General features: G+C 43.2%; 1 protein-coding gene and 1 pseudogene across 2 annotated transcripts; one reads left to right on the forward strand and one right to left on the reverse strand.

Annotated features, from left to right (window-relative positions):
* PEBP1 (phosphatidylethanolamine binding protein 1) lies at nt 1-5,321 on the reverse strand. Of its 2 annotated transcripts, none has more exons than XM_036823628.1 (4): nt 5,038-5,321; nt 3,750-3,859; nt 2,934-3,034; nt 1-976 (listed from the first exon to the last, which is right to left on the reverse strand). In XM_036823628.1, exons 1-4 carry the CDS (start codon nt 5,170-5,172, stop codon nt 759-761), a joined length of 564 nt encoding a protein of 187 aa, XP_036679523.1. In that variant the 5' UTR covers nt 5,173-5,321; the 3' UTR covers nt 1-758. The 2 variants fall into 2 exon arrangements, with proteins under 2 accessions (XP_036679523.1, XP_036679522.1); XM_036823627.1 differs by having other exon boundaries at nt 2,934-3,030; nt 3,746-3,859; nt 5,038-5,305.
* A 19,162-nt stretch (nt 5,322-24,483) lies between these two features.
* Nucleotides 24,484-24,696, forward strand: LOC118880138 (annotated as a pseudogene).
* The last annotated feature ends 656 nt before the right edge of the window (nt 24,697-25,352 follow it).

Raw genomic sequence — 25,352 nt, forward strand, 5'->3', positions numbered from 1 at the left:
TTCAACTACACAATGTTTTTATTTTTATTCAACTATAAGCAAACAGCAGAATTAACACAACATTCAGCAACTACAGACCGGCTTTTCTTACACCGAAGAGTGATCAATTTAACAGGCAGAGACTTTCGGATTTCTGATGACCTCTCACTCAGCCCTGCAGCTCATCTAGATGGCCAAGCTTTAACAGCAACTCTCTCCCTATTGCTTTTTTCAGTATTGCTCTTTAAAGGAGCCAGAGCAGGACACTGACACCCAATAACCAGCCTGAGATGTATCACATGGGGGGCTAGCGGACGTGCCGGCCCCTGGTTGTCTTAGGGAGAGACAGGGCCATGAAAACACATGCCAGAAGATGCCATCACAGACAATCCTGGGCTCGGGCTCACAAAGGCAGAGGCAATCAACCTTTTCTTTTTTTCAACCTCCCTTAAAGATTCTTTGATGCTCTGTTCTAATACTGCAGACCTGGTCTTTTTACCAGAATTTTTTTCTTCTTTAACGTCTGGGTTGTTATTCTTATATTAACATTTTGATGACCCCATCCTAGTACCAAAATATCCCCCAACAAAACGGAGTTCAAATTTGATCAAAACGTAAACCCCCTAGAATTACAGAGGACAGGCAGAAGGAAAAGTCATCCTAAACCTAAATCTGACCGCTCAGGGATCAGGCAGGGGGAAGGGGAGAAATCTACATGCATCACTAAACTGAAACACTGCTTGGGAACTCTGGGACCGTGTCCATCTCCTGGCTTTCCTCTACTTCCCAGACAGCTGCTCATACAGTTTGGGCACATAGTCATCCCATTCGGCCTGGTAACACGTGCCGGCCACCGGAGCCCCGAGCTCGTACTTTTTGCGGAAATTCGCCACCTTGAATTTGCCACGGTGGTCTCCAGATCGGTTGCTGAGAATGGGCTCATCACACTTCAGTGGCCTGTCCTGCTCGTAAACCAGCCAGATGTAGCGGTGAAGGCCTGGAGGGAGAGGCGGGAGGGAAGATGTACACACAGCTAGGCATGTGAGAGGGAGACGTCACCCATTTTCGGAGAATGCACCAACTCGGAGGGACCCAGACCACCCCATTTATGATAGGGACCTAAGTTCACTGCAGCTTTATTCACAATAGCCCAGAGGAGAAAGCACCTCAGATGTCCATTGATGAACAAATGGATAAACAAAATATAGTATATACGTATGATGGAATATTATTCAGCCTTGAAAAAAGAAGGAAATACTGCCCCATGCTACCACATGGATGAATCTTGGTACGGATCTGCATATGGCATGGAACTTATATGGAGCTACTGAAACTTTCCTATACTGCTGATTAGAGTGTAGAAATTTTCAACCACTTTGGATTTCTATGACCCAACAATTCTACTCCTAAGTATTTACCCAAGGGAAATGGAAACATGCCCATAAAAGGACAAGAGTGTAAACAGCAGCTTTATTCATAATATCCAAACACTGGGAACACAACCCAAATGTCCAGGGAATGGCTACACAAACTGTGGTATATTCACACAATGGAATACCACTTGGCAATGAAAAGGAACAAGCTACCATCTTGAGTCCAAGAGACCAGTCACCGAAAACAAATGCATATTGCATGACACCATTTATAAGAATACAACAACAGCAAGAGTAATCCGTGGAGAGGAGTCAGGAAATAATTAGCTCTGGGGAAATTTAACTTAAAAGATGCCTTAAGAACCTTCTGGGGTGACAAAAATATCCTACATCTTGTTTTCCATGGTGCTTACACGGATGTGTGCATTGGTCAATATTCACTGACTAAACCCTTCTGATCTGTGTGTTTTATTATACTTAAGTTACACCTGACTAAACAAATACGAAAAAGAAAAAAGTGAGTTACTGAAGCTCTTTTTGTTAATGAGAACACAGCTCCTGCTTGAGAGAACTGCTTTATTCTCATGGGTGTATTTTCCATAATTGAACTGCCTAATGCAGTTTTATAACTGCCCCAGAGAACTTAAGAGATGCCTGGGAAAGCTGTCCCTCTCCCATCCTCTTATGAATGCATGAGAGGGCCTGGCGCCATCTGAAGCTTCTGGGCCTAAAGATAAAACACAAGGTCCCTTGTCGGGGACCTTCTTATACCTCTTCAGAGTAACTCATGGCTGGACAACATGTACAAGAGCAAGTGTTCTGCCGTGCTCCACCTCCCTTGCTTCAGGAAATGGAAACACCTGTAATGCATGACAGGCAATAACAGTGCATCTCCCACTGTTAGCCTAGGCAGCACTTACCCAACTTGGAGAGGTTCAATACAGTATTCTCTCTCTTTCTCTCTCTCTCTCTTTACATAGATAATACATAACCTAACGCAATACATTATGTGTGTGTATCTTCAATACAGTTCTTAGTATCCAAATCTTTTCAAGATACACTAGATTTTCGAGAGAAAGACAAAATGACAAAAAAGCCAATTTTTTATAATTAATTTGGAAACTATGACCATTTTGAGACCGTTCATGGGAACTAGAAACTCAAACAACCCACAGGGCAAAGGCTGAATATGGAATTTAGATGATTTAACTGTTTAATCCACATGTAGCTCCCCTGGGAAGTTGTTCTCAGCATTCTGCAACATTGCTTCCTTGGTAACTCTTCACCAACTTCCCTGCTTGCTAAAGGCCTGACAGCTCAGAGGCAGTGCTAAAAGAACACATCCATCTAAACTGGTACCCAAGGTTCTAGCCACCTGACACTACAGCAGGTCTGAGTGTCCCTGCCAGGCAGTTGCCTTAGAGAGGAACCAAGTTGCCTAAAATCTCCACTAGGGTAAGGGCTCTCATAAATAAAAATAAAACTCTCAGAACCAGACTAAAATTTTGTAGCACTTTAGGCCAATCCTGATATGCACCCAGGCTCCCCTCCCATCTCCCTCCAAAAGCAGCCTTTACTGACCTGTGCCCTTGGGAGGCCCAGAGCCCACATAATCGGAGAGGACCGTGCCACTGCTGATGTCGTTGCCCTTCATGTTGACCACCAGGAAATGGTGCCACTCCCTACGTGGAGGAACAGAGGACCATCAGCACCGCAGGACGTTATTACGCACTCGTGGGCGCAGCCAGCCAATGTGCAGCACACACATGCTCCACACCAGGAGGCAGTGACAGACAAGACAGACGGCCCCGCCTTCTCGGCCAGAGCAAACCTCACATGCCAGCAGAGAGGACCCAGCCACTCCCTCCCTCCCTCCGACTCTCTAGGGCAGGGGTCAGCACACTTCTTCCGTGAAGGGCCAGACAGTAAATGTTTTAGGCTTTGTACAACACACTGTCTCTATCACAACTACTCAACTCTGCAGCTGTAGCCTGAAAGCAGCCACAGACAGAACATAAATTATCGTGGCTGGGTTCCAACAAAACTTTATTTAGGGACACCAAAATCTGAATTTCATGTAATCTCCACATGTCACAAAGTATTATTGTTCTTCAATTTTTTTCCCCCATTCATTTAAAAATGTTAAAGTCATTCTCAGCTCATGGGGCTGTACAAAAACAGGCCTGGGGCAGATCTAGCTCTCGGCTATAGATTCTAGACTTTTTTCTAGGGAGTGAAAGGGAGGGAAATGCATACTCAGGCTTAAGCATGGACGTGAACACCCCAAATCGGGTCTATTTCTGCCACCACAGAATGGCCAGTAAGGGACTTACACAGTGCAAGAAGCACTGGGTCACATGTGGATGACTCGGTGTTTCCCATCTTTCCCCAACTTGCCTGTATTTGGGGTCCTTCCTGCTGGGAGCATCCGGGTCTGTCAAGACCAAGGTATACAGTTTACCTGGATCAAGGCCATCCCATGCAATGCTGGTGGGCCGGTTCTTAACCTGTAGAAAGGAATAGATTTGGAGTTCAAGTCAGAAATGCTGAAGAAACCAATACCTTCTTTGACCTCAGATTCCTTAAAGGTCAAGCACAGTAAATTATTAATTAAAGCTCAAGTGTATCGACTCTATTACGAGCCAGGATCTGACGTTTAATATACATTATTTATTTTAGTCCCAACAACAATATGGGGCTAATATCCTAGCATGTTATTAACAGAAAGACGTTGGGTCAGGATTTCAACGCTGGTGCTGACTACAACCTTACATTATCTGGAATGACAGGATCTCTAGATTGGTGACCACTTTACCTGGGGCCTGCTAAAGTGAAATCTGAATTAACCAGATATTTAAGAGCAGAGAAAATGAGAAAACCAAGGTGGGCAGACGTGGACAGTGAGTCTGGAAAGAGAGGCTGCGAGATGGGCACTTTAAACACCCAAAACAATAAACTCTGTAAGCGTCTAAACCAATAAACCATCTGAGCACTGTTTATTCGCACTGTTGCTCCGGAGGTTCGGAACCAAAAACTCGCCACGGCGTCGGGCACCTAGTTTCCCCACTTGCAGCAGCCAGGACCTGGTTAGGCCTCAGCCGTGGGCGCTCAGAAACCAAACGGTAGAACAAGGCCGTTTACCCTCAAGCCTTCCAGCTGCAGAATGCATTTACCTTTGGGGCGGCTTCACGCTACTGGGAAGAATCTCTGCGCACTGCTGCTCACCGCTGCTGACTGCTTACATAATGCGTCACATGCCCTCGGGTGGGGCTTTTACTCCCCAAATTGAGGCCTAAAATCCTGAACACCGAGGGGAGGCTCTGGGGACATGTGGGCGGCCACTCCCCACTCCCTACTCCCTCCAGGGGATGTCGCCCTCCCCGCCCCTGCGCAGCAATCTGGGCCGTTTCGAGGCCTACGCCACTGCCTGCGCCTCGAAGTCCCTGGAAAACGGATCAATTTCTTCCGAAGGCCGAGCCCCGCCTGCCACGTGCCGGGTTCCCGGGGCTGGGTGGGGGAAGGGGGCGGTCAGCAGGCCTGCGGCTTGGGCACCGCGACCCCCTTCCCTCGGTTGATCCGGCGCACGGAGGCCGGAACGTCCCTCCCCACTTCCACTGGGTCCCCGTCCCTCCGGCCTGAGAGACTCTGAGCCTCCAGTAGCTGCATCCCCGCCGCCCTTGGGTACCTGGGTGGGTGTGAGCACTTTGCCCAGCTCGTCAACCTCCGCCCCGCCGTATTTGACCTGCAGCGGGTGCTGCGGCCTCTCGTCCACTTCCTGCAGGCTCAAAGGCCCGGACCACTTGCTGAGGTCCACCGGCATCGCGAAGCCGAGAGGGTCGGACAGCAGGGAAAGCTGCGGGAGGACTCACGCAGGGTAACAGCCCACACTCCCAGCGGTCTGCAAGCTGTACCGAGGCAACTCACGCACCACGGCCGGGGAGCGCATGCGCCAGAGCACCGCCCCGCCCTGCCCCGCTTCTCCAGTCACCGGCGAGGACGGGCCCCACTCTGCTCTCTGATTGGCCGAACCCAGTAGCGCGGGCCCTCTAGCGCTCCCGGGTCAATGCGGCAGGTTTGGCCTTTCTTTTTTGCGGAGGGGGAATGTGCTGCTCGCCGCTGGCAGAGTTCCCAAGAACTGTGGCTGGGCTTGTAAGACTGTTGTTTCAAGAACTGCAGTTGAGCTACCTTTAATTTTTTTTTAACCTTTTTGCATGATTCTTTGCTCTACTTTCTAAATGCAGAAATGGTAAGGTCTTGCTTTTCTCCTGCACTTCTTAAAACAACCTCATTGCCCCGCCTCCTGGTATTTTCGCGCATGCTCACTGCTTTCCGTAATGGCCAGGAGAGGGCCTGGGGGAACTTTTGAGCGTTGTTCTCCACGGATAAATATATTTGCACATATATTTGACCTCCCTATCCCCACTTGCTCTAGACAAGATTCTTGGGAAATTTTTTTTTTTAACTTACGAAACAAGGAATGTTGCTCACCATCCAGTTTTAAAAGAATGAAGTCAGCCACTGCAGTCCCTGACCTACAACACACCCTGAAAGGCATTCAGGACAAGAACAGGATGAGGCACTGTGTGCCTTGAGAAAAAAAAAGGCAAAATCCTTAGATCTTAGATATATTCTAGGAGAATTTTTAAATGAATCCAGATTCTTGCATCTTTCCATACTTAAAAAGCACTAAAATCATGAACTGAGATATCTGCTCCTAATGACTATCATCAATCTTCTACCAGCATGTATGCTTGATTTCATGTACCCCTTAGCCAAAATCATATATATACTGGCCTTTCCCTCTTCCTCTTCGAAGCAGTTCCTCAGAGCTATTTGAAAGGCTGTCTCCCAGGCTGTAGTCCTCAGTAAGACACAGAATAAAACTCAACTTCCAGCTCTTGTGCTATTTTTTTTTTTTTGTCGACAAACCATAGTTACTATTCCTACTTTGTTGACAAGTGGCTCTGCCTCAAAACTGCTCTCATTGTAGCCACCAAATGCTTTCTTTTTCTAAATATGATGGGCACTATGTAATACTCCTTATCTAATTTGCCCTTAGGAGAGCTTTTGACATTTGATAACTCCCCCCCAGGGAATAAAAAGTTGTCTGTTGTTTTTATTTCCTATTAGGAAATAATACAATTCATATTTAAAAATCCAAAGAAATAAATACGAATAGCTTCTATTCCACTACTTGGACATAAACATTGGCAACAATTTGGGGTATATCTTTCCAATTTTAAAACTATGACTATAGGGGACTTCCCTGGTGGCGCAGTGGTTAAGAATCCGCCTGCCAGCGCAGGGGATACAGGTTCAATCCCTGGTCCGGGAAGATCCTACATGCTGCGGAGCAACTAAGCCCATGCGCCACAACTACTGAGCCTGCACTCTAGAGCCTATGAGCCACAACTACTGAGCCCACGTGCCACAACTACTGAAGCCTGTGAGCCTAGAGCCTGTGCTCCACAACAAGAGAAGCCACTGCAATAAGAAGGCTGCACACCACAATGAAGAGTAGCCCCCACTCGCCACAACTAGAGAAAGCCCACACACAGCAACGAAGACCCAATGCAGCCAAAAATAAATAAATAAGTAAAATAAATTTTTTTAAAATTATGATTATAAATATTTTGTTCTGTTTATTCACCCAAAAAATTGCATTTACTCTACCATTGTAGAATATCCATATGAAAATGGATCTCCATTATTTTAATGGCTTAGTCTACTCTAGATGCCCCACAGTTTGTTCAACAAACTTCCTGATTTTGGACATTTATGCTATTTTGTTGTTTTTTCATTTTACAAATATCACTGAAATGAATATATGTGTGTGTGTGTGTGTGTACACTTGATGGATAGTTTTAGGAAAATTTTATTAGACAGGGATTAGGTAGGTAAAAGAATGTGTACTTTAAAGGGATGAATCATAGCTAGTTAACTGTCTACTTAAGTCGAGACCAGAAGCAATGCCTTCAACATGAAACACTAATATGATTGTTGGTTCATTCCATCAATTGTTCTATAAATGCATTTTGAGAAACTTGTAACCAAAAGAGAAATAGTTGCCGCCCTCGTGGAGTATATAGTCTAGCAGTGGAGAGAGGCATTCATCAAATGACATTCAACAAATAAAAAATTACAAAATGTGATCTTTCTCAGATATAAATCAGGTAGGTCCACACCTCACCCTGCCTTCCCTAAAGCCCTCTGTGCCCCTCCCCCAATTGCCTCAGGATGAAGTCCAGACTCTTAAAAGCATCCTGTAGACTTCTACTTCCCCGTGTCTACCTCCTTGCATTCTTCTCTCCAAACACTGAATTTGTTTCATTTCCAACTTGTCTTTCTACCTCTGGGCCTTTGCACATGCTATTCCCTCTTCTTGGAACACTTTTCCCTCATTCCCCTTCCCCCCACCCCTCACTGTATTCTTGTCCCAGTTCACCTTTACTCATCTTAAACATCGCTTCCACCTTCTTCCACTCATCAAGACTGGGAAATGCCCTCATCTCTGCATCCACATTCAATTTGTCTTTTCTCTTTCTTAACATTCAGAGCATTTGGTATTATGAGTTTATCATCTGAAACACACCACTGCCCACTGGAATATACACTCCATGAGGGTTATCTCTCTTAGTCACTGGTCTTATCCCCAGCACTTAAAATAGTGCCTGACACACTTAGTACATGATATTATCATTATCATTATTATTATATGAAAATAAGAATTTTTTAAAATCACCATCTGGTTGGTTTCAGGTTCAGATCACTAAAGCTTTGCTTTCTAACAAAATATCACATTCAGAAAAGATAGATCGTTGCACCTGCAAATCCAGTATCAACAGCATCTCCTTAATCAGCGGCAGTTGGAAAAATCAGAGCACCTTTCTTCTCACTGTTTACATTAAACAGCTCTCATCAAATGCTCATGAGATGATAGATGCCATCCCACAAGCCATGTGTTAAAAAAGAAAACAACTCTTTTGTCTGATGAGATGGTTGCACCTTCATAGAAAAGGCTCAGAAGGAGACTTTTTAAAATTTGCTTTGAAGGAATTCCCTGGTGGTCCAGTGGTTAGGACTCCGCAATTTGGCTGCCAAGGGCCCAAGTTCAATCCCTGTTCGGGGAACTAAGATCCCACAAGCCGCGAGTAAATAAATAAATAAATAAATAAATAACTTTGCTGTGAGGACTTCCCTGGTGGCGCGGTGGTTAAGAATCCACCTGCCAGTGCAGAGAACACGGGTTCGATCCCTGGTATGGGAAGATACCACATGCCGCGGAGCAACTAAGCCCATGTGCCACAACTACTGAAGCCCGGGCACCTAGAGCCCCTGCTCCGCAACAAGAAGCCTGCGCACTGCAACGAAGAGTAGCCCCCACTCACCGCAACTGGAGAAAGCCTGTGCGCAGCAACGAAGACCTAACATAGCCAAAAATAAATAAATAAATAAATAAAATTTAAAACATAAAAAACGAAATTTGCTTTGAGCTAGCTCTGGGACTAAGCACAGATGCTCACTGGCTATTTAAGAGGTGGGAATGACTTTATGGAGTGCCTGCTAGCTGCAAAGTGCTTAACTGTGCTTATGGATAAGGTTCTGGAGGCTCATGGAGTGATGGGGAGAGACCTCCTGGATCTTGCCATGCCTTCCTCTGTCTCTATTAGCCTGGGCTGCTCTCTCCACTAAGGAGAGAGAAGTGGAACCACTTCCATTAAAACAATGGTTGGAACCAGCCAAACCATATTTACTGGGCGCCTATTGTGTTCAGGTCAGCCTGCTCCCGTAAGGACTGCTCCCATTACCAAATGCATGCTCCCTATAGGTCCGCGCATTCCAAGGACAACTGTAACATTTACCAAGCACCCACTGTATGTATGCCCCAACGACAACAATTAACATTTACTAAGCACCTACTGTGTGCAGGTCAGAGTGCTCCAGTGAAGACAACTTCCATTTCCTGACCGTTATCACTCCCATATGCCAGGCCCTGACTGAAGGCCCTGATGCTCAGCGTTTCATTTCATCCTCACACCAACCCAATGTGGGAGGGACTGCTATTAACCCATTTCATAGTTAAATAAACTGAGGCTTGGAGAGGTAGAAGTGACAAAGCAGATGAAAGCCCACCTTCCCCCCTAGGCTGGACACAAAGTCCTTAAGCATGCTGTAGCTGGGAGTGCTGGGAATAGGTGAGGCAATCATGGTCTTTGACTCCAGAAAGCTTTCCCCTGGTGAAGGTTTATGCAGGAAATCACCATGAAAACCCCTCATGGCAGCCATGAAAATGCAGCCCATACATCCATAACTGCAGGGAGAGAAGTTGGTCAGGGCCCCAGGTGCTGTTATCTGCTTTGAGGCCAAGACCACGCTTTGGCAGGCTGCCCCCAGCCCATGACCGAGCTTGGCAGGGTTATTAACACAGAGCTGGGAGGCTCAGGGCTCCTACCTGGTCAAGACTGGCTTGCCTGTTTCTTTGCAACTACACCTCAGGCTAGGTTGCTTCCTTCCCTGGCTTCCATACTCAGGCTCAGATTCTCTCCCCATTTTCTCTCACAGCCATCTCTCCTAATAAATACCTTGCACATTGAATCCCATCTTGTCATAAGCTTCTCAGATGACCAAGAGTGATGCTCCCAAGTTTAAGAGGCAGTATGAGGACCACCTGAAGTGGAAGCAAGCTTGGAGTGTGTGGGTGCTGGACTTGGACCAGTGGACAGACTGGTTTTGCTAGAATGGGAAATTGAGGTAGGGGCAGATGGATGACATAGCAAAAAGGCTGAATAAGCATAAAGGGACAAGGAAGGAAATGTCCTTTTATTTTTTTTTTAACCTATAAAAAGTTTTTAAATGTCTTCAATATACAAGTAATCAGACACATAGCATAATCTAAGGGCACAGGACTGGAAGTCAGAATGCATTCACTTCCTAATCCATCACCTGGTACCTTATGAAACCTTGGGCAAGGAGGGCAGGCAGAAGAATGGCCTCTCAAAGATGTCCACATCCTAATTCCCAGAGTCTATGAATACATTCCGTTACGTGACTAACGGGAATTATGATACCAGATGGAATTAAGGTTGTTAATCAGCTGACCTGAATATTGGGAGATTACCCTCAATTATCTGGGTGGGCCCAATGTAATCACAAAGGTCCTTAAATGGGGAAGAAGGCAGGATTGTCAGAACCAAAAGGATGCCATGTGAGAAAGACTTAACCAACCATTGCTGGGTCTGCAGGTGGAGGAAGGGGCCAGGAGCCAAGGAGTGCAGGCAACCTCTAGAAGCTGGAAAAGGCAAGGAACCAGATTCTCCCCTAGAGGCTCCAGAATGAATGTAGCCCTGCTGACACCTTGATTTTAGCCCAGTGAGACCCACTTCAGACTTCTGACCTCCAGAACCGTAAGATAATAAATTCGTGTTGTCGTAAGCCACTACATTTCTGGTAATTTTTTACAACAACAATAAGAAAGTTATACAGAATATGACTTATGTTTGCTAAGCCTCAGTTTCCCCCTCTCTAAACTGGGTTTATCAACACCCCTGAAATGATTGTGGTGAGGATTAAATGAAACACAGGTGATGTGCTTTGTACACAGCCTGGCACCTCCTAATGGGAAGCTATTACTATTTTTACATGTTCATTATATAAAACTTTATTCATAAATACAAACATGCAAACATAAAATTAATTAATTAATTAGCAATCCAACCACCTAAAAGCAATGAACATCCTGCAGTATTTCCTTCCAGACTACCTTCTATGTATATAAATGTGAATATGCATATATGATAGTTTGGATTCAGTATGAACGGGGTCAAATTATACATACATGCTGTTGTATAATTTGCTTTTCTTCACTTATGTCTATAAATAAATTACTACAGCAACATTCTTAATGGTTGTACAGGATTCTACTGTAAGGATTGTTGCTTGTTTGCAAACGAAATCCTCCATTTGGGAACATTTCAGATGATCTCACTATTATGCTCTAGAAACATCTCTGCAATATGTATTCTTTTACATGACTTTCATGCACTTGTTTGGTTGTTGTTTGTTTTCTCCCGAGGATAAAATCATAGAAGTGGGCCAAACATCATTTACATTTTAAGTTTGGGATACCATATTCCAAACCGGGCAGAGTCTCTGTGACTGACCGATTTTTAAGGCAAAAGGAGACCTAGTGATCAACAGGTTTACTCTCAAATGGTTTTCATTTTTTTTCGGCCAATGGGGGTGAGGCAGCGGTGTTTACACTCTCATTTGTTTTTCAATGTTCCTTTCTATTTCCACAGTTTTATATTCATGATTTCAACAATATATGTAGACTATCTGATCCACATAAGAACACAGATCTCATTTAATAGTCTATGTTGATCATTTTCTGATGTTATACATTGCAAAAAATGGTTTTTTTAAAACAACTGCCAGTTACGATGACGTCGTGAATTATTTGATCGTGCATTTGTTGTTAGATGTTGAGACTGATTCCCATTTACCCCTTCACTGGACAGTTGAGGAAACCGAAGTTCAGAAAGGCTCAGGGACTTACCAAAGGCTGACATCCAGCTGAAAGGAGCATCTGTCTGGTCTGTGGGGAGATGTCTCTGCAGAGTCGGGCAGGGCTGGGCACCCAGGAGAGAGCTTCTGCCAGCCAGAGTGGAGGAGCCAGGCACACCTGCAAATGCCTCCAGAAAGCCTTGTTTTTATCCAGAAACCAAGAAGTGCCCCAAAAATCCAGGTAAAGACTCAGCCTGGGGGCCTTTAGGGGCTCCTGGCATATAGTAGATGCTCACTATTCACTGCTTACTCAGAGTGCTGTCGAAGTCTTAAAGGAGGTGGGAAAAGCAATTTTTAAAAAGAAAGAAAAGCAATGTTATATTTATTGGCACACATCTACTGTGTACACTTGCCTTTCTGGATTGTAAATTGTCTGTGTGTGTTTGTCTCGGTGAGGAGCTTTTGTAGGGCTGTTGTGGATAGACTCAAATGAATGAGCCTGTAAAACCACAGGCTGTTTTGTTTGTTGAGTGAGGGCAGGAAATTCATTGATGTGGTTATTCAGTGGAATGGCTTCATTCCAGTTTTACTCTTGTGCTTCTGCTAGAGGAAGTGTTTCATAAGGGAGGGCTGGACAAAGATAAATCTCCCACGTGTGGCCACAGCTTAAGTTCAGAAACTATTGTCGAGACCATGCCAGTGACCTGGAAGTGTGACTCCAGGGGCTCAGGCTCTGGCTCTTGGCCAAGCAGATGAACTGAGACATTGTTCTGGAAATTGATCTCCAACTGGTTTCCAGGATTCCGCTTGTTAGATTTTTTTTTTTATATTGAGATTTTTGCTTTTACTCTACGAGAATTTCAAAGCATTTAAAAACACCCTTTACATTCCCACTGGTATCTTCTGCATAAAATATTTTTAGGAAAGAGTTAGGCAGAAAATTAATTTTAAAAACAAGCAAATGCTAGTTCTTCAAAAAATTAAAAATAGAATTACCATATGATTTAGCAATCCCACTTTTGGAGTGTAGATCCAAAGGACTTGAAAGCAGAGTCTCAAAGAGATATTTGCAAGTCATGTCTACAGCAGCATTATTCACAATAGCCAAGAGGTGGAAGCAACCCAGTGTCCCTTGACAGATGAATGAATAGACAAAATGTGGTGTATACATACAATGGAATATTATTCAGCTTTATAAAGGAAATGCTGACACAAGCTACAACATGAACGTATATTGAGGACATTACACTAAGTGAAATAAGCCAGAAACAAAAGGGCAAATACTGTATGATTCCACTTATATGAGATATCTAAAGTAGTCAAATTCACAGGCACAGGAAATAGAATAGTGTTGCCAGGAAGTGGGTGGGAAGGAGGGAATGGGGAGTTGTTGTTTAATGAGTATAGAGTTTCAGTTTTGCAAGATGAAAAAGTTCTGGAGATTGGTTGCACAACAGCCTAGTATAAACACACAATAGAATATTACTCAGCCCCAAAAAAGAATGAAGTGCTGATACATGCTACAATGTAGATGAACCTTGAAAACATTGGGATAAGTGAAAGAAGCCAGACACAAAACGTCAAATATTTTGTGACTCCACTTATATGAAATATCCAGAATAGGTAAATCCATAGACACAGAAGGCAGACTGGTGGTCACCATGACTGGGAGGAGTAGGGAAGGGGGAGCTTCTGCTTACTGGGCATGGTTTTTTTGGTTTGTTTTGTGTTTTTTTGGCCGCATTGGGTCTTCGTTGCTGTGCGCGGGCTTTCTCTAATTGCAGCGAGCGGGGGCTACTCTTCATTGTGGTGCGTGGGCTTCTCATTGCAGTGGCTTCTCTTGTTGCAGAGCATGGGCTCTAATCACGCGGGCTCAGTAGTTGTGGCTCATGGGCTCTAGAGCGCAGGCTCAGTAGTTGTGACACATGGGCTTAGTTGCTCCATGGCATGTGGGATCTTCCTGGACCAGGGCTCGAACCCGTGTCCCCTGCACTGGCAGGTGGATTCTTAACCACTGTGCCACCAGGGAAGTCCCTGGGCATGGGGTCTTATTTTGAGGTGATGAAAATGTTCCGGAACTAGATAGAGGCGGTGGTAGTGCAACATTGTGATGTATTAAACGCCACTGCATCATTCACTTTATTTATTTATTTTTGGCTGCGTTGGGTCTTCGTTGCTGAGCGCGGGCTTTCTCTAGTTGCGGCGAGCGGGGGCGGCTCTTCGTAGCGGTGCGCGGGCTTCTCATTGCGGTGGTTTCTCTTGTTGCGGAGCACGGGCTCTAGACGCACAGGCTTCAGGAGTTGTGGCACGTGGACTCAGTAGTTGTGGCTCGTGGGCTCTAGAGCGCAGGCTCAGTAGTTGTGGCACATGGGCTTAGCTGCTCCGCGGCATGTGGGATCTTCCCGGACCAGGGCTCGAATCCGTGTCCCCTGCACTGGCAGGAGGATTCTTAACCACTGCACCACCAGGAAAGACCCTGCATCATTCACTTTAAAATGGTTTATTTTATGTTACATGAATCTCACTTCACTTAAAAAATAAGCAAATTATAGAAGTCACCTGCAAATATTCGTAGGCTCAGAGGTTGCTTGCAGTATTACTCTGCAAATAGCACATGCTTTCAGAGACTGGGAAACAGAAATGGACAGATTAACTGGTATAAACACTGGTGTTGGTTTGCCAGCATCCATTTCTCTTTCGATTGATAGCACCCCACTCTTCCTTTGGGGAACCACCCCTCTGTCACTCTCAGTTCATGTGGTTTAGGAGGGGCTGCAGGGATAGTCATGTGACCTAAGGCAGGCCAACCAAAGCATTGCATCCCTCTGGTCTAACCATTGGTTCAGGGATGCACAGGTGAACGAAGCCAAGCCAATGAGACTCAGTTCCAGGACGTTGGGTGGAACCACTGGGAAGAGGGAATCTCTCTTCCAGCAGTGCTGCTGAGGAGAGAGAATGTCAGCCTGGAGCTGTTGGTGGTAATCTGACCACCGGGACCAAAGAGGCTGCCTGGGAAAGGAGCCAACACAGAGCAAAGTAGCTCTGAGACAGAGAGAGTCATTATGACATGGTGACATTGACACTGTTTGACACCTGGATGGAGCCAAGCATGAAGCAAGATCTATCCCTTGGATTTTTCAGATACGTGAGCCAGCTAATTCCATTTTGGACCTGTGCCAATTTAAGTTGGATGTTCTTCACTTGCAATAAAATGAATCCTGGATCAATTCAGATGATCTGCTCATTAAAGAGGAGCTAGAAATAGGAACTATGTCTCCCAAATCATGCTACAAGTCAGTGAAGCCTCATTCATTCAGACCTTAAGCTATCAAATTAATGATTATTCAAACTGGAATCTTTACCATCTTCATGAAAAATGGCTTGCCTGTGTCTTAAACAAGAGAAACTATAGAATGCCTGGCCTGCCCACAGCCACTCTGAAGCCCTCATGAGTCCACCCCCTGACCCACCTGACAGGCAATGCACAGGCCTGTCAAACCACCTGTGAACTGGCCTGGTTCAAAAGGATGGCCTACACCAATCAGATTCAACCTCTTGAATCTGCACTAGTATATAAGGAGAAGCAGGCAGGTGTAAGTGGTAGGAACTAATGCAGAAAGGAGAAGATGCACAGAGAGTGCAGAGGGGCCGTTAAGAGCCTTGGGCAGGCTGGAAATCGGAGGCAGCAGAGAGTGTGGGTAAAGGATTTATAGTATGGAGGAGAAATGGCCGATCGGCAGTGGGAAAACAGCAGATTCACAGAGAAAAACGAGCACCTGGAGAAACAGACAGCCTTCCATCTCCAGAACTGACCCGCTCCACGGAAGGGCTCCAGGTGGGTGCCAGACCACCAGCACCCTTTGAGCAAACACCTTGTTCTTTTCTGAAAATTTATTTTTTTGAAGTATAGTTGACTTACAACATTGTGTTAATTTCTGCTGTACAGCAAAGTGATTCAGATATATATATATATATTCTTTTTCATATTCTCTTCCATTATGGTTTATCGTAGGATACTGAATCTAGTTCCCTGTGCTATACAGTAGGACCTTGTTGTTTATCCATTCTCTATATAACAATTTGCATCTGCTAACCCCAAATTCCCAATCCATCCCTCCCCCATCACCCCCCTTGGCAACCATAAATCTGTTCTCTATATCTGTGAGTTTGTTTCTGTTTTGTAGATATTTGTGTCATATTTTAGATTACATATATAATTGATATCATATGGTATTTGTCTTTGTCTTTCTGACTTACTTCACTTAGTATGATAATCTCTAGGTCCATCTACCTTGCTGCAAATGGCATTATTTCATTCTTTTTTATGGCTGAGTAATATTCCATTGTATATATGTAACACATCTTCTTTACCCATTCATCTGTTGATGGACATTTAGGTTGTTTGCATGTCTTGGCTATTGTGAATATTGCTGCTATGATCATTGAGGTGCCTGCATCTTTTTAAATTATAGTTTTGTCCAGATATATGCCCAGGAGTAGGATTGCTGCATCATATGGCAACTCTATTTTTAGTTTTTGAGGAACCTCCATACTGTTTTCCATAGTGGCTGCACCAATTTACATTCACACCAACAGAAACTCCTTGTTCTTTAGGTGACCTCAGCACATCTCAGTCCCAAGAAACCCAAAGAACCTGCCCGCATTATTTTTATGTTAATAAGGACTCTTTCAGTTGCAAGTGACTAAAACCCAGTGCAAATGGAATCTTTAAAGAAGAAAAGTAATTAGTTCCAGTACTGGGATGCCAATGGGTAGTTGGCTTCAGAAGTATCCAGATCCACAGGCTTAAGTGGTACCCTAAGTATCTGCCTCCCTCCTGTTTCTCCACTTTGTTTGCCTCTGGGCTGGTTTCAATCCCAAGTAGATTCTCCCTTTATGTTGCCCTATGGCCATTGCGGTCAGCAGCTTCTAAGATGGCCCCAGCAATCCCCACCTCCTGGTATTCATGGTCTTGTATAATTCCCTCCCCTTGAGTAAGCCACTTCTAACCAATAAAATATGGCAATGTTAATGGGATGTCACTTCTGTGATTAGGTTACATAAGATTGGGACTTACAACTTGCTAGCACGTACTCTCTATTGCCTTCTTGGCTTGCCGGCTTTCATGAAATCACCTGCCAAGTATAGAAAGACTCACATGACAAGGAAGTGGGGGTGGCCCCTGGCCAACAGTCAGTGAGGATCTGAGGCCCTCGGTCCAATGTCCCACAAGAAACTGAATCCTGCCAACAACCACCAAGTGAGGTTGGAAGCAGATGGTTCCCCAGTCAAGACTCCAGATGAATGAGGTGTCCGGTTCCTGGTTAAAAGCTAATGTGTGGGCTTCCTTGCTGGTCCTGTGGTTAAGCCTCCACGCTTCCACTGCAGGGGGCGCGGGTTAGATCCCTGGCTGGGGAACTAGGATTCCTTATGCTGCGTGGAGCAGCCAAAAAAAAAAAAAAAAAAATTAAAAAACAACAACAACAAAAAACAAAAAAACCTATGTGTGATTTCTCAGGCCTGACGGTAGGCAATTCAAAGGGTTTACCTGGCAGGGCTCCCAGGGGAAAGCTGCCCCCTTCCCCCCCATGCCAGACCTGGTGCACAGCCAGCACATTGCAGTCTCTAAGGGAGTTGCTGTCCAGGACTCAGCCCCTCTGACCAGTCATGCTCTTGTGCATATTATGCTCCTTCCTTCTTGGGTCCCTTTATCTGAGGTCCTGGGCAGAGGTCCTCTCCAGGCACCTCTGCCCCGGCCTCCTTATTGGGGGTGAGTGGACATGGCCTTGCAGACACTTGCTCACTCTGACTCCATACCAGGTACTTTTCCACTCCAATCCCTCCTCCCTCTACATCCTCACACCCCCAAGTCCCAGGGGCTATAGACTGCTAGAGCCTTTTGTCTGGGGCCCTTCAACAGTGAGACGCATATAGAGGAAAATGCAACAGGGAGAGTAGGTACTTTCTCCAGTTTCAGCCTCTTCCCTAAACCATCGCAGCAAGTGATCAATGGCTTAACTCTTTCATTTGCAGCTTGTTGCTTTATTCGGCTACTTGCACACCTGACACTTCAGCGCTCTCTCCCAGCTAGACTGCGATCCTGACAAGGAGACCCCAGCTTAGGCTGACACCTTGACTGCAGTCTCTTGAGAGACCCTGAGGCAGAGTCCCTGACCCACAGAAGTTGTGAGATGATGTATGTATATTGTTTTAAGCTGCAGAGCTTGTGGTGATTTATTATGCAGCAATAGCTGACCAATGATAGCCACCAACGGCTTCAGGCCTGCGTTCATTCAAGTTAGCAACCCCAGCAGAAAGAGGGGTTCCATTGCTCCACACCTCCAGCAGAAAATAGGGACTGCCTCTCGCTAATCCAGACCGGCTGTGTGCCTAGTCCTAACCCACTCATTATCATTCTGACCAGCCTGGGTCCTCATCCACTCCCATAGCTCCATCCCAACCCTGTTTGCTTAGAGTTGGGGAGAGGCAGCTTTCCAAAGGAAAATAATTGCGCCGATACCAGAAAGAAGAGAAACAGAGGCAGGAAAGCAAAAGCAAGACCTGTTTTCTACAAGTAGCAAGTAAGTAAAGCACACACCTTCACAGAGATACTGTTAACCGGCTCAAGAGAGCAACTTGCAAGCACCGTGTCAGTAAGCGCCTTGCGTGACTACACAGGTAGTAGAAATTACCTCTGATACCGGCCACTTTATTAGACTCCATCTCTACTTAACAAAATTTTATTAGCTTACTAGAACTTTCCGCACGCTCCAGAAATTAAGAAACTGCAGTTGACCCTTGAACAACACGGTTTTGAACTGTGCAGGTCCACTTACACACGGATTTTTTTCAATACATGTATTGGAAAATCTTTTGGAGATTTGTGACAATTTGAAAAAACTCTCAGATGAACCATATAGCCTAGAAATATGGAAAAAAATTAAGAAAAGGTAAGTCATGAATGCATAAAATATATATAAATATACATATAACATACAAAATATATGTTGACTGTTTATGTTATCAGTAAGCCTTCTGGTCAACAGTAGGCTATTAAGTTTTAGAGGAGTCAACACTTATATGTGGATTTTTGACTGCATGAAGGGGTTGCCCCTAACCCCCATGTTGTTCAAGGGTCAACTGTGTGGTGGCCCCCAAGCTGTAAGCTTATTCAGCTTTCTGCTTTCCAGAGAACTGCTTGTCTCTTTCTTGGTATGCACTCCTGACGCTGTGGTATTGAGCGTAAAAAAGGAAAATGGCTTGCGGCCAGTTTCGTTCCAGGTGCCTGCTCTGGATCTAAGAGCCCCTGGTTGTTCCCCAGAAGAAGGATGTGCTGCCCTGAGGGGGAAGTCTGTATCTCCAAAGAATGGCCCATAAGGCATGCTGACGCATAGATAGTAGCGCATAGATAGTGGCGACAGAATTATGTGGAAATACAAGGTTTACTGATTTATTGTCTAATATTCGTTCCGTACTAAACCTATATATACATTCATGCTCTTTGAATAAACTTGCCTTGCAACCATCAGTTGTCTTGGCCCTTCTGATCACATACTGGTGCTTTTCAGTTCCTTATCCCTCACCGCCAGGAACTTCTAGCTTTCTGCAGCCGGTCTGCGGCACAACTGTATATTTATGAAAACACGTTAACCTACCACTTATTCTGATTTCCTCAACTTGTTTGAATTAGTAAGGTTTTGCTGTAATTAACATTTGTCCAGAAGTTCAAGGCAAGTGAACAAAGAGATTAGATAACAAAAGGGTGCCCAGCCATTTCCCTGTAGTTGAGTCAAAGTCCTAGAAGGGCAATGTCAGAAATACAGAAATATATATGTATATTAAAAAATAAATACATTATCTACATATATAACTTTTGTGAATTCTACTTGGGAAAGAGAGAAATTTAAGTTTACTTAAAAAGAAATTTACTTTAAAAAAAATTTTTTTTAAAATCTTTTGGCCGCGTCACATGACACGCGGGATCCTAGTTCCCCTGACCAAGGATCCAACCTGTGCCCCCTGCAGTGGAAGCACAGAGTCTTAACCACTGGACTGCCACGGAAGTCCCAAAAAGAAATTTACTTTTAAAATTCAAATTTACTACAGTGTAAGTAGTTTGAGGGGCTACGTGTTTGGCTTTACACACTGACATTGGACTTCTACATAACATATGGTGTATTGTTCTTCTCAGTTTCCTGTGAGACACCTTGACTATGATTGTACATTTCAATTTGCTGTCATGGGAAATAAGATGTGTATTTCACTGAAGTATCTTCCATCTCTCTAACTCAACCCCTCCTCCCACGATTAAAAGTCCAAATAACACCCCCACATACAAAAATATATAAGTGTGTATATATATATATATAAATACATATATATATATACACTATCATCCAATACTCTTTTAGACTAAGACACAGTGGTTCCCACTCTCATATTTGTGCTGAAAAAAATACCCCAAAAACAGTTCTTTTGGGAGGATATATGTACCTGAAGGAAGGAGATGCAAGAAGTCATGGAGAACAAAGAAACTGGTAAACATATGGGTAAATATAAATGTTCATTGATTGTAAAAAGCAATAACAAGATGTTCAGGAGGAGAATAGAGATCACGGTTAACTCTAGAGTAGCAGCATCCAATAGAAATAAAAGTTGAGGACTTCCCTGGTGGCACAGTGGTTAAGAATCCGCCTGCCAGTGCAGGGGACACAGTTTCGAGCCCTGGCCCAGGAAGATCCCACATGCTGAGGAGCAACTAAGCCCATGCGCCACAACTACTGAGCCTGCGTTCTGGAGCCCACAAGCCACAACTACTGAGCCCGAGTGCCATGACTACTGAAGACCCCATGCCTAGAGCCAGTGTTCCGCAACAAGAGAAGCCACCGCCATGAGAAGCCCGTGCACCACAATGAAAAGTAGCCCCTGATAGCTGCAACTAGAGAAAGCCCACGCGCAGCAATGAAGACCCAATGCAGCAAAAAAAAAAGGTCTCGATTTTATCACTGAAAAAAAAAAAAAAAAAGGAAATAAAAGTTGAGCCACATATGTAATCTAAAATTTTTCAAGTAGTCACATTAAAAAATTTTTCTTAAAGCAGGTGAATTTAATAAAAATTAAAAGCAGGTGAAATTAATTTTAATAATATATTTCATTTAACCCAATGTACCCCAAAATATCACTATTTCTACCATACAAGCTGGTGTGATTTCAGGGAAAGTGAGCTTAGAAATCACTTCTCTTTTAAATCTAAAATATACAACATTAACAAAGACTGGGGACAATGCTCAACTCACACTGTTGGAAGGACTAGAGAGGAGTATAACTTTTCTAGAGGGCAATTTGGCAGGATCTATCAGAATTTCACTATGCATGATTTTTTCTCCAATAATAATACCTCTCCTGAGAATTTTTCCTGCAGGAAATCTCACGAGGTTCACAAAGCCTGAACATTGCTATGAAGCATGGGGTGTTCATTGTTTTGTGGTTTGTGATAATGAAAAAAAGGAAACAACTTAAATGCCCATTGAGTGGAGGATTAACTGGATTATGGTGAATCCACACTATGGAATCATAATAACTATGGAATACTGGGTAATCTTTAAAAAGCATTAGCTGAACTTAAATGTAGTGACAGGAAGCCAGACACAGAAGGCCATATATTATATGATTCCACTTATATGAATTATCCACAATAGGCAATTCCACAGAGACAAAAAGTAGATCAGTGGTTGCCAGGAGCTGGGAGGTGTGAGGAAGGGAAATGGGAAGTGACTACCAGTGGGTATGGGGTTTCTTTTTGAGGTGATGAGAATGATCTGGAATTAGTGGTGATGGCTGCACAAACTTGTGAATGTACAAACACCCACTCAACTGTACACTTTATTTAAAAGGGTAAAAAAAAAAAAAAAAAAAGCAAGTCGCTTAAAAATATATAGTGTGTGATCCTCTAATTATTAGAGAAATGCAAATCAAAACTACAATGAGGTATCACCTCACACCAGTTAGAATGGGCATCATCAGAAAATCTACAAACAACAAATGCTGGAGAGGGTGTGGAGAAAAGGGAACCCTCTTGCACTGTTGGTGGGAATGTAAATTGATACAGCCACTATGGAGAACAATATGGAGGTTCCTTAAAAAACTAAAAATAGAATTACCATATGACCCAGCAATCCCACTACTGGGCATATACCCAGAGAAAACCGTAATTCAAAAAGACACATGCACCCGAATGTTCATTGCAGCACTATTTACAATAGCCAGGTCATGGAAGCAACCTAAATGCCCATCAACAGACGAATGGATAAAGAAGATGTGGTACATATATACAATGGAATATTACTCAGCCATAAAAAGGAATGAAATTGAGTCATTTGTTGAGACGTGGATGGATCTAAAGACTGTCATACAGAGTGAAGTAAGTCAGAAAGAGAAAAACAAATATCGTATATTAACGCATGTATGTGGAACCTAGAAAAATGGTACAGATGAGCCAGTGTGCAGGGCAGAAGTTGAGACACAGATGTAGAGAACGGACATATGGACACCAAGGGGGGAAAACTGCGGTGGGGTGGGGATGGTGTTGTGCTGAATTGGGCGATTGGGATTGACATGTATACACTGATGTGTATAAAATTGATGCCTAATAAGAACCTGCAGTATAAAAAAAACAAACAAAACAACTAATACTAAACTTTCATTGGGTTATTTGTATGGAAATATGTTAATATAAATGTTTCAGACATTACATGAAATTTCTAAAAATCTTATATGTTCTGGTATAATGTTATAAGTCATAATCCTAGTTATTACCTTAAAATGTATATCTCAGAAATAACTAATTTTCTTGTCAACTGCATTATTATGAACTTTCATCAAATTTTTAACTGTGGTCATTTTTAAGTCTTTTGTCATTTACAGACAGTTCTGGGTGTACTCTGATGCTTTTGCAAATATGTTCCTATAAAAGGGTTTCATCTTTAAGAAATTCAAGGAAAAGACTCTGACAAGTACAGGTTTCTGGTAACTGAATGTACTGCTGAACTGAATGAATAAGCATTTTCAGAACTCTAATGAAAAACTGATGAACTCATAAAAGTGCTAACAAAAGATCAAGATGAAAAAAAAAAATTACTTACATGGGACTGAGTGAACTGATGAGGATGAGTATAATTTTTGTGACTTTCTGTCTGAATTAAAAAAAAAAAAAATCCCACAAAGACTCAGAGGCAAAGAATATACAAATCAATTTTCACTGCAAAGTAAAGGAGCTGTTACAGTGGAGGATTACTGGACTGAATGTCAATATTATGACATAGTATGAGTGTGTTTCATGTTTGGTAATTGCAATCATTGTTGCTTTTGTTGTGGTCATCCATGTACAATGCTTGGTGTCAGTCTATTTATCTCTTGTAGAAATAAAATACAGTGTGTGTGTGTGAAAAATAAATAAATTAAAAAAAATATATATATATATAGTGTGTGATCTCATCTATGCTTTTAAAAAAATCTGTATGTTTACATGTTGTATATAATGCATGTGTATGTAAACACATAACTGGAAGGATAAACAACAGTTAACTGTGTTTTTTTTAGGGAGAAATAAAGAACTTAAGAAGATTTGTTACAGGGACTTTTACTTCCCACAAGTGGACTGAATTATTTTAAATTATATTTTTACAAATTTTCCTTTTAAGACAATTAAAATATTTCTTCTTAATGACAAGCAGGAAGGGTTTTAAAAAACGGGAAACTAAAGTAAGCCAAATAATTAGTATGGTCATGTTGATTATTTGATATATAAAATGTAGATAAAAATTATAATTTTTATAATTGCAATTGTAAAATATTATGAATTATATTAAATTTATATATTGGGTTGGCCAAAAAGTTCATTCGGGTTTTTCTGTAAGATGTTACGGAAGAACCCGGATGAACTTTTTGGCCAATCCAATAATTATAATGTTATATTTTATTATTCTATTTTATTGATATTATCTTTTATATAATTATAATATTATAATAAATTATAAAATAATAATATACATATTCTGCATGTCCCAAATGACATAATGATATTTATTCAGCTTTCTTCTTTGTCAGGTTCCATGCTAAGCCTCTCATAATGGCTTTCTCTCATATAATCTTCTCAACATATCCTAAGGTAAGGGCTATAGTTATCATTCCCATCGTTGCCATTTACAACAGAGGAAACAGGCTCAGAGAGATCTCATAGGGAAGCTTAGAAGCAGTGGGCTAGAGATATAATTTTTTTTTTTTTGGCCGCACGGCTTGGGGGGTCTTATTACCCCGACCAGGGATTGAACCCGTGCTCTTGGCAGTGAAAGCACAGAGTCTTAACCACTGGACCTCCAGGGAATTCCTGAGATATGAATCTGAGTGTGTTTGATACCAGAACCCAGGGTCTTATCCTGCAGCCGGTTAGAAAAGATTGGAATGCAGGCTGGGAAACAGAGAGCATAAGAAAGTGAAGAAGTGGCAGTGAGTGTCTCTCAGGCTGTACGTGGGGAATGGGGGGTAATCCGTGGTAATCCAGGCTGGGTGACATCTGGGGACCCCGGGCCTGGATCGAAGGTGCCAGCCAGGCTCTCCGTGCCTCATCACCATGCCTCACAAAATTGAGGAAATCAAGGACTTTCTGCTTACAGCCAGGTGAAAGGGCGCCAAGTCTGCCAAGATCAAGAAAAATAAGGATAATGTGAAGTTTAAAGTTCGATGCAGCAGATACCCTTACACCTTGGTCATCACAGACAAAGAGAAGGCAGAGAAGCTGAAGCAGTTCCTGCTCCCAGCTTTGGCAGTGAAAAAGCTGAAATGAACGACACATGCTGATTTGAACTGTATTAAAATTTTAAAAATTAAAAAAAAGAAGAAAGAAAGTGAAAAAGTCACTAAGGAGATAAATATTGAGGACAAGAGCGGTGAAACTTACCTGTGACTTTATATAAACTTAGATGAAGATGCCCAATTAAAGATAGTCCCCAAAAGACAGGCTGTACCCTGAAGCAGGGAAGATAAGCAACTCCTGGGGAGGCCAGATATCCCCTGGAAGGGGAGAAACTGAACTGATTGTCAAGAAGATAGTTTTGGGCAAACAAGAACCATCTTCAAGATTCTAGAGTTTTGTGAGCAAGAGATGCCAAAATAAATCCTCTCCTGAGTGCTACATTCAGTGTTGCCGTTCGTTTCTGTTGGGGCCAACACTCTATTTGTTCACTTACCATTTACTGAATGTCTACCAAGCCCTGTGCTAGACTCTGAAGACAGAGACATGGATGAAACATTGTCCATACCTTCAGAGAGATTCCAGGCTGGAGCAGGAAGACAGACATATAAAGTGATTCTTACAATTCAGAGTAACAAGGGTTCTGATATAAATTTCCATAGGGTGCTACAGGAATACAGAAGAAGGGCACCTGTCCCTGCTGTGTACACCAAGGAAGACTTCTTGGAAGAGGTGACCACTTGAGCCCA

The sequence above is a fragment of the Balaenoptera musculus genome, chromosome 14, assembly GCF_009873245.2.
Source record: "Balaenoptera musculus isolate JJ_BM4_2016_0621 chromosome 14, mBalMus1.pri.v3, whole genome shotgun sequence".
Taxonomy (NCBI): Eukaryota; Metazoa; Chordata; class Mammalia; order Artiodactyla; family Balaenopteridae; genus Balaenoptera; species Balaenoptera musculus.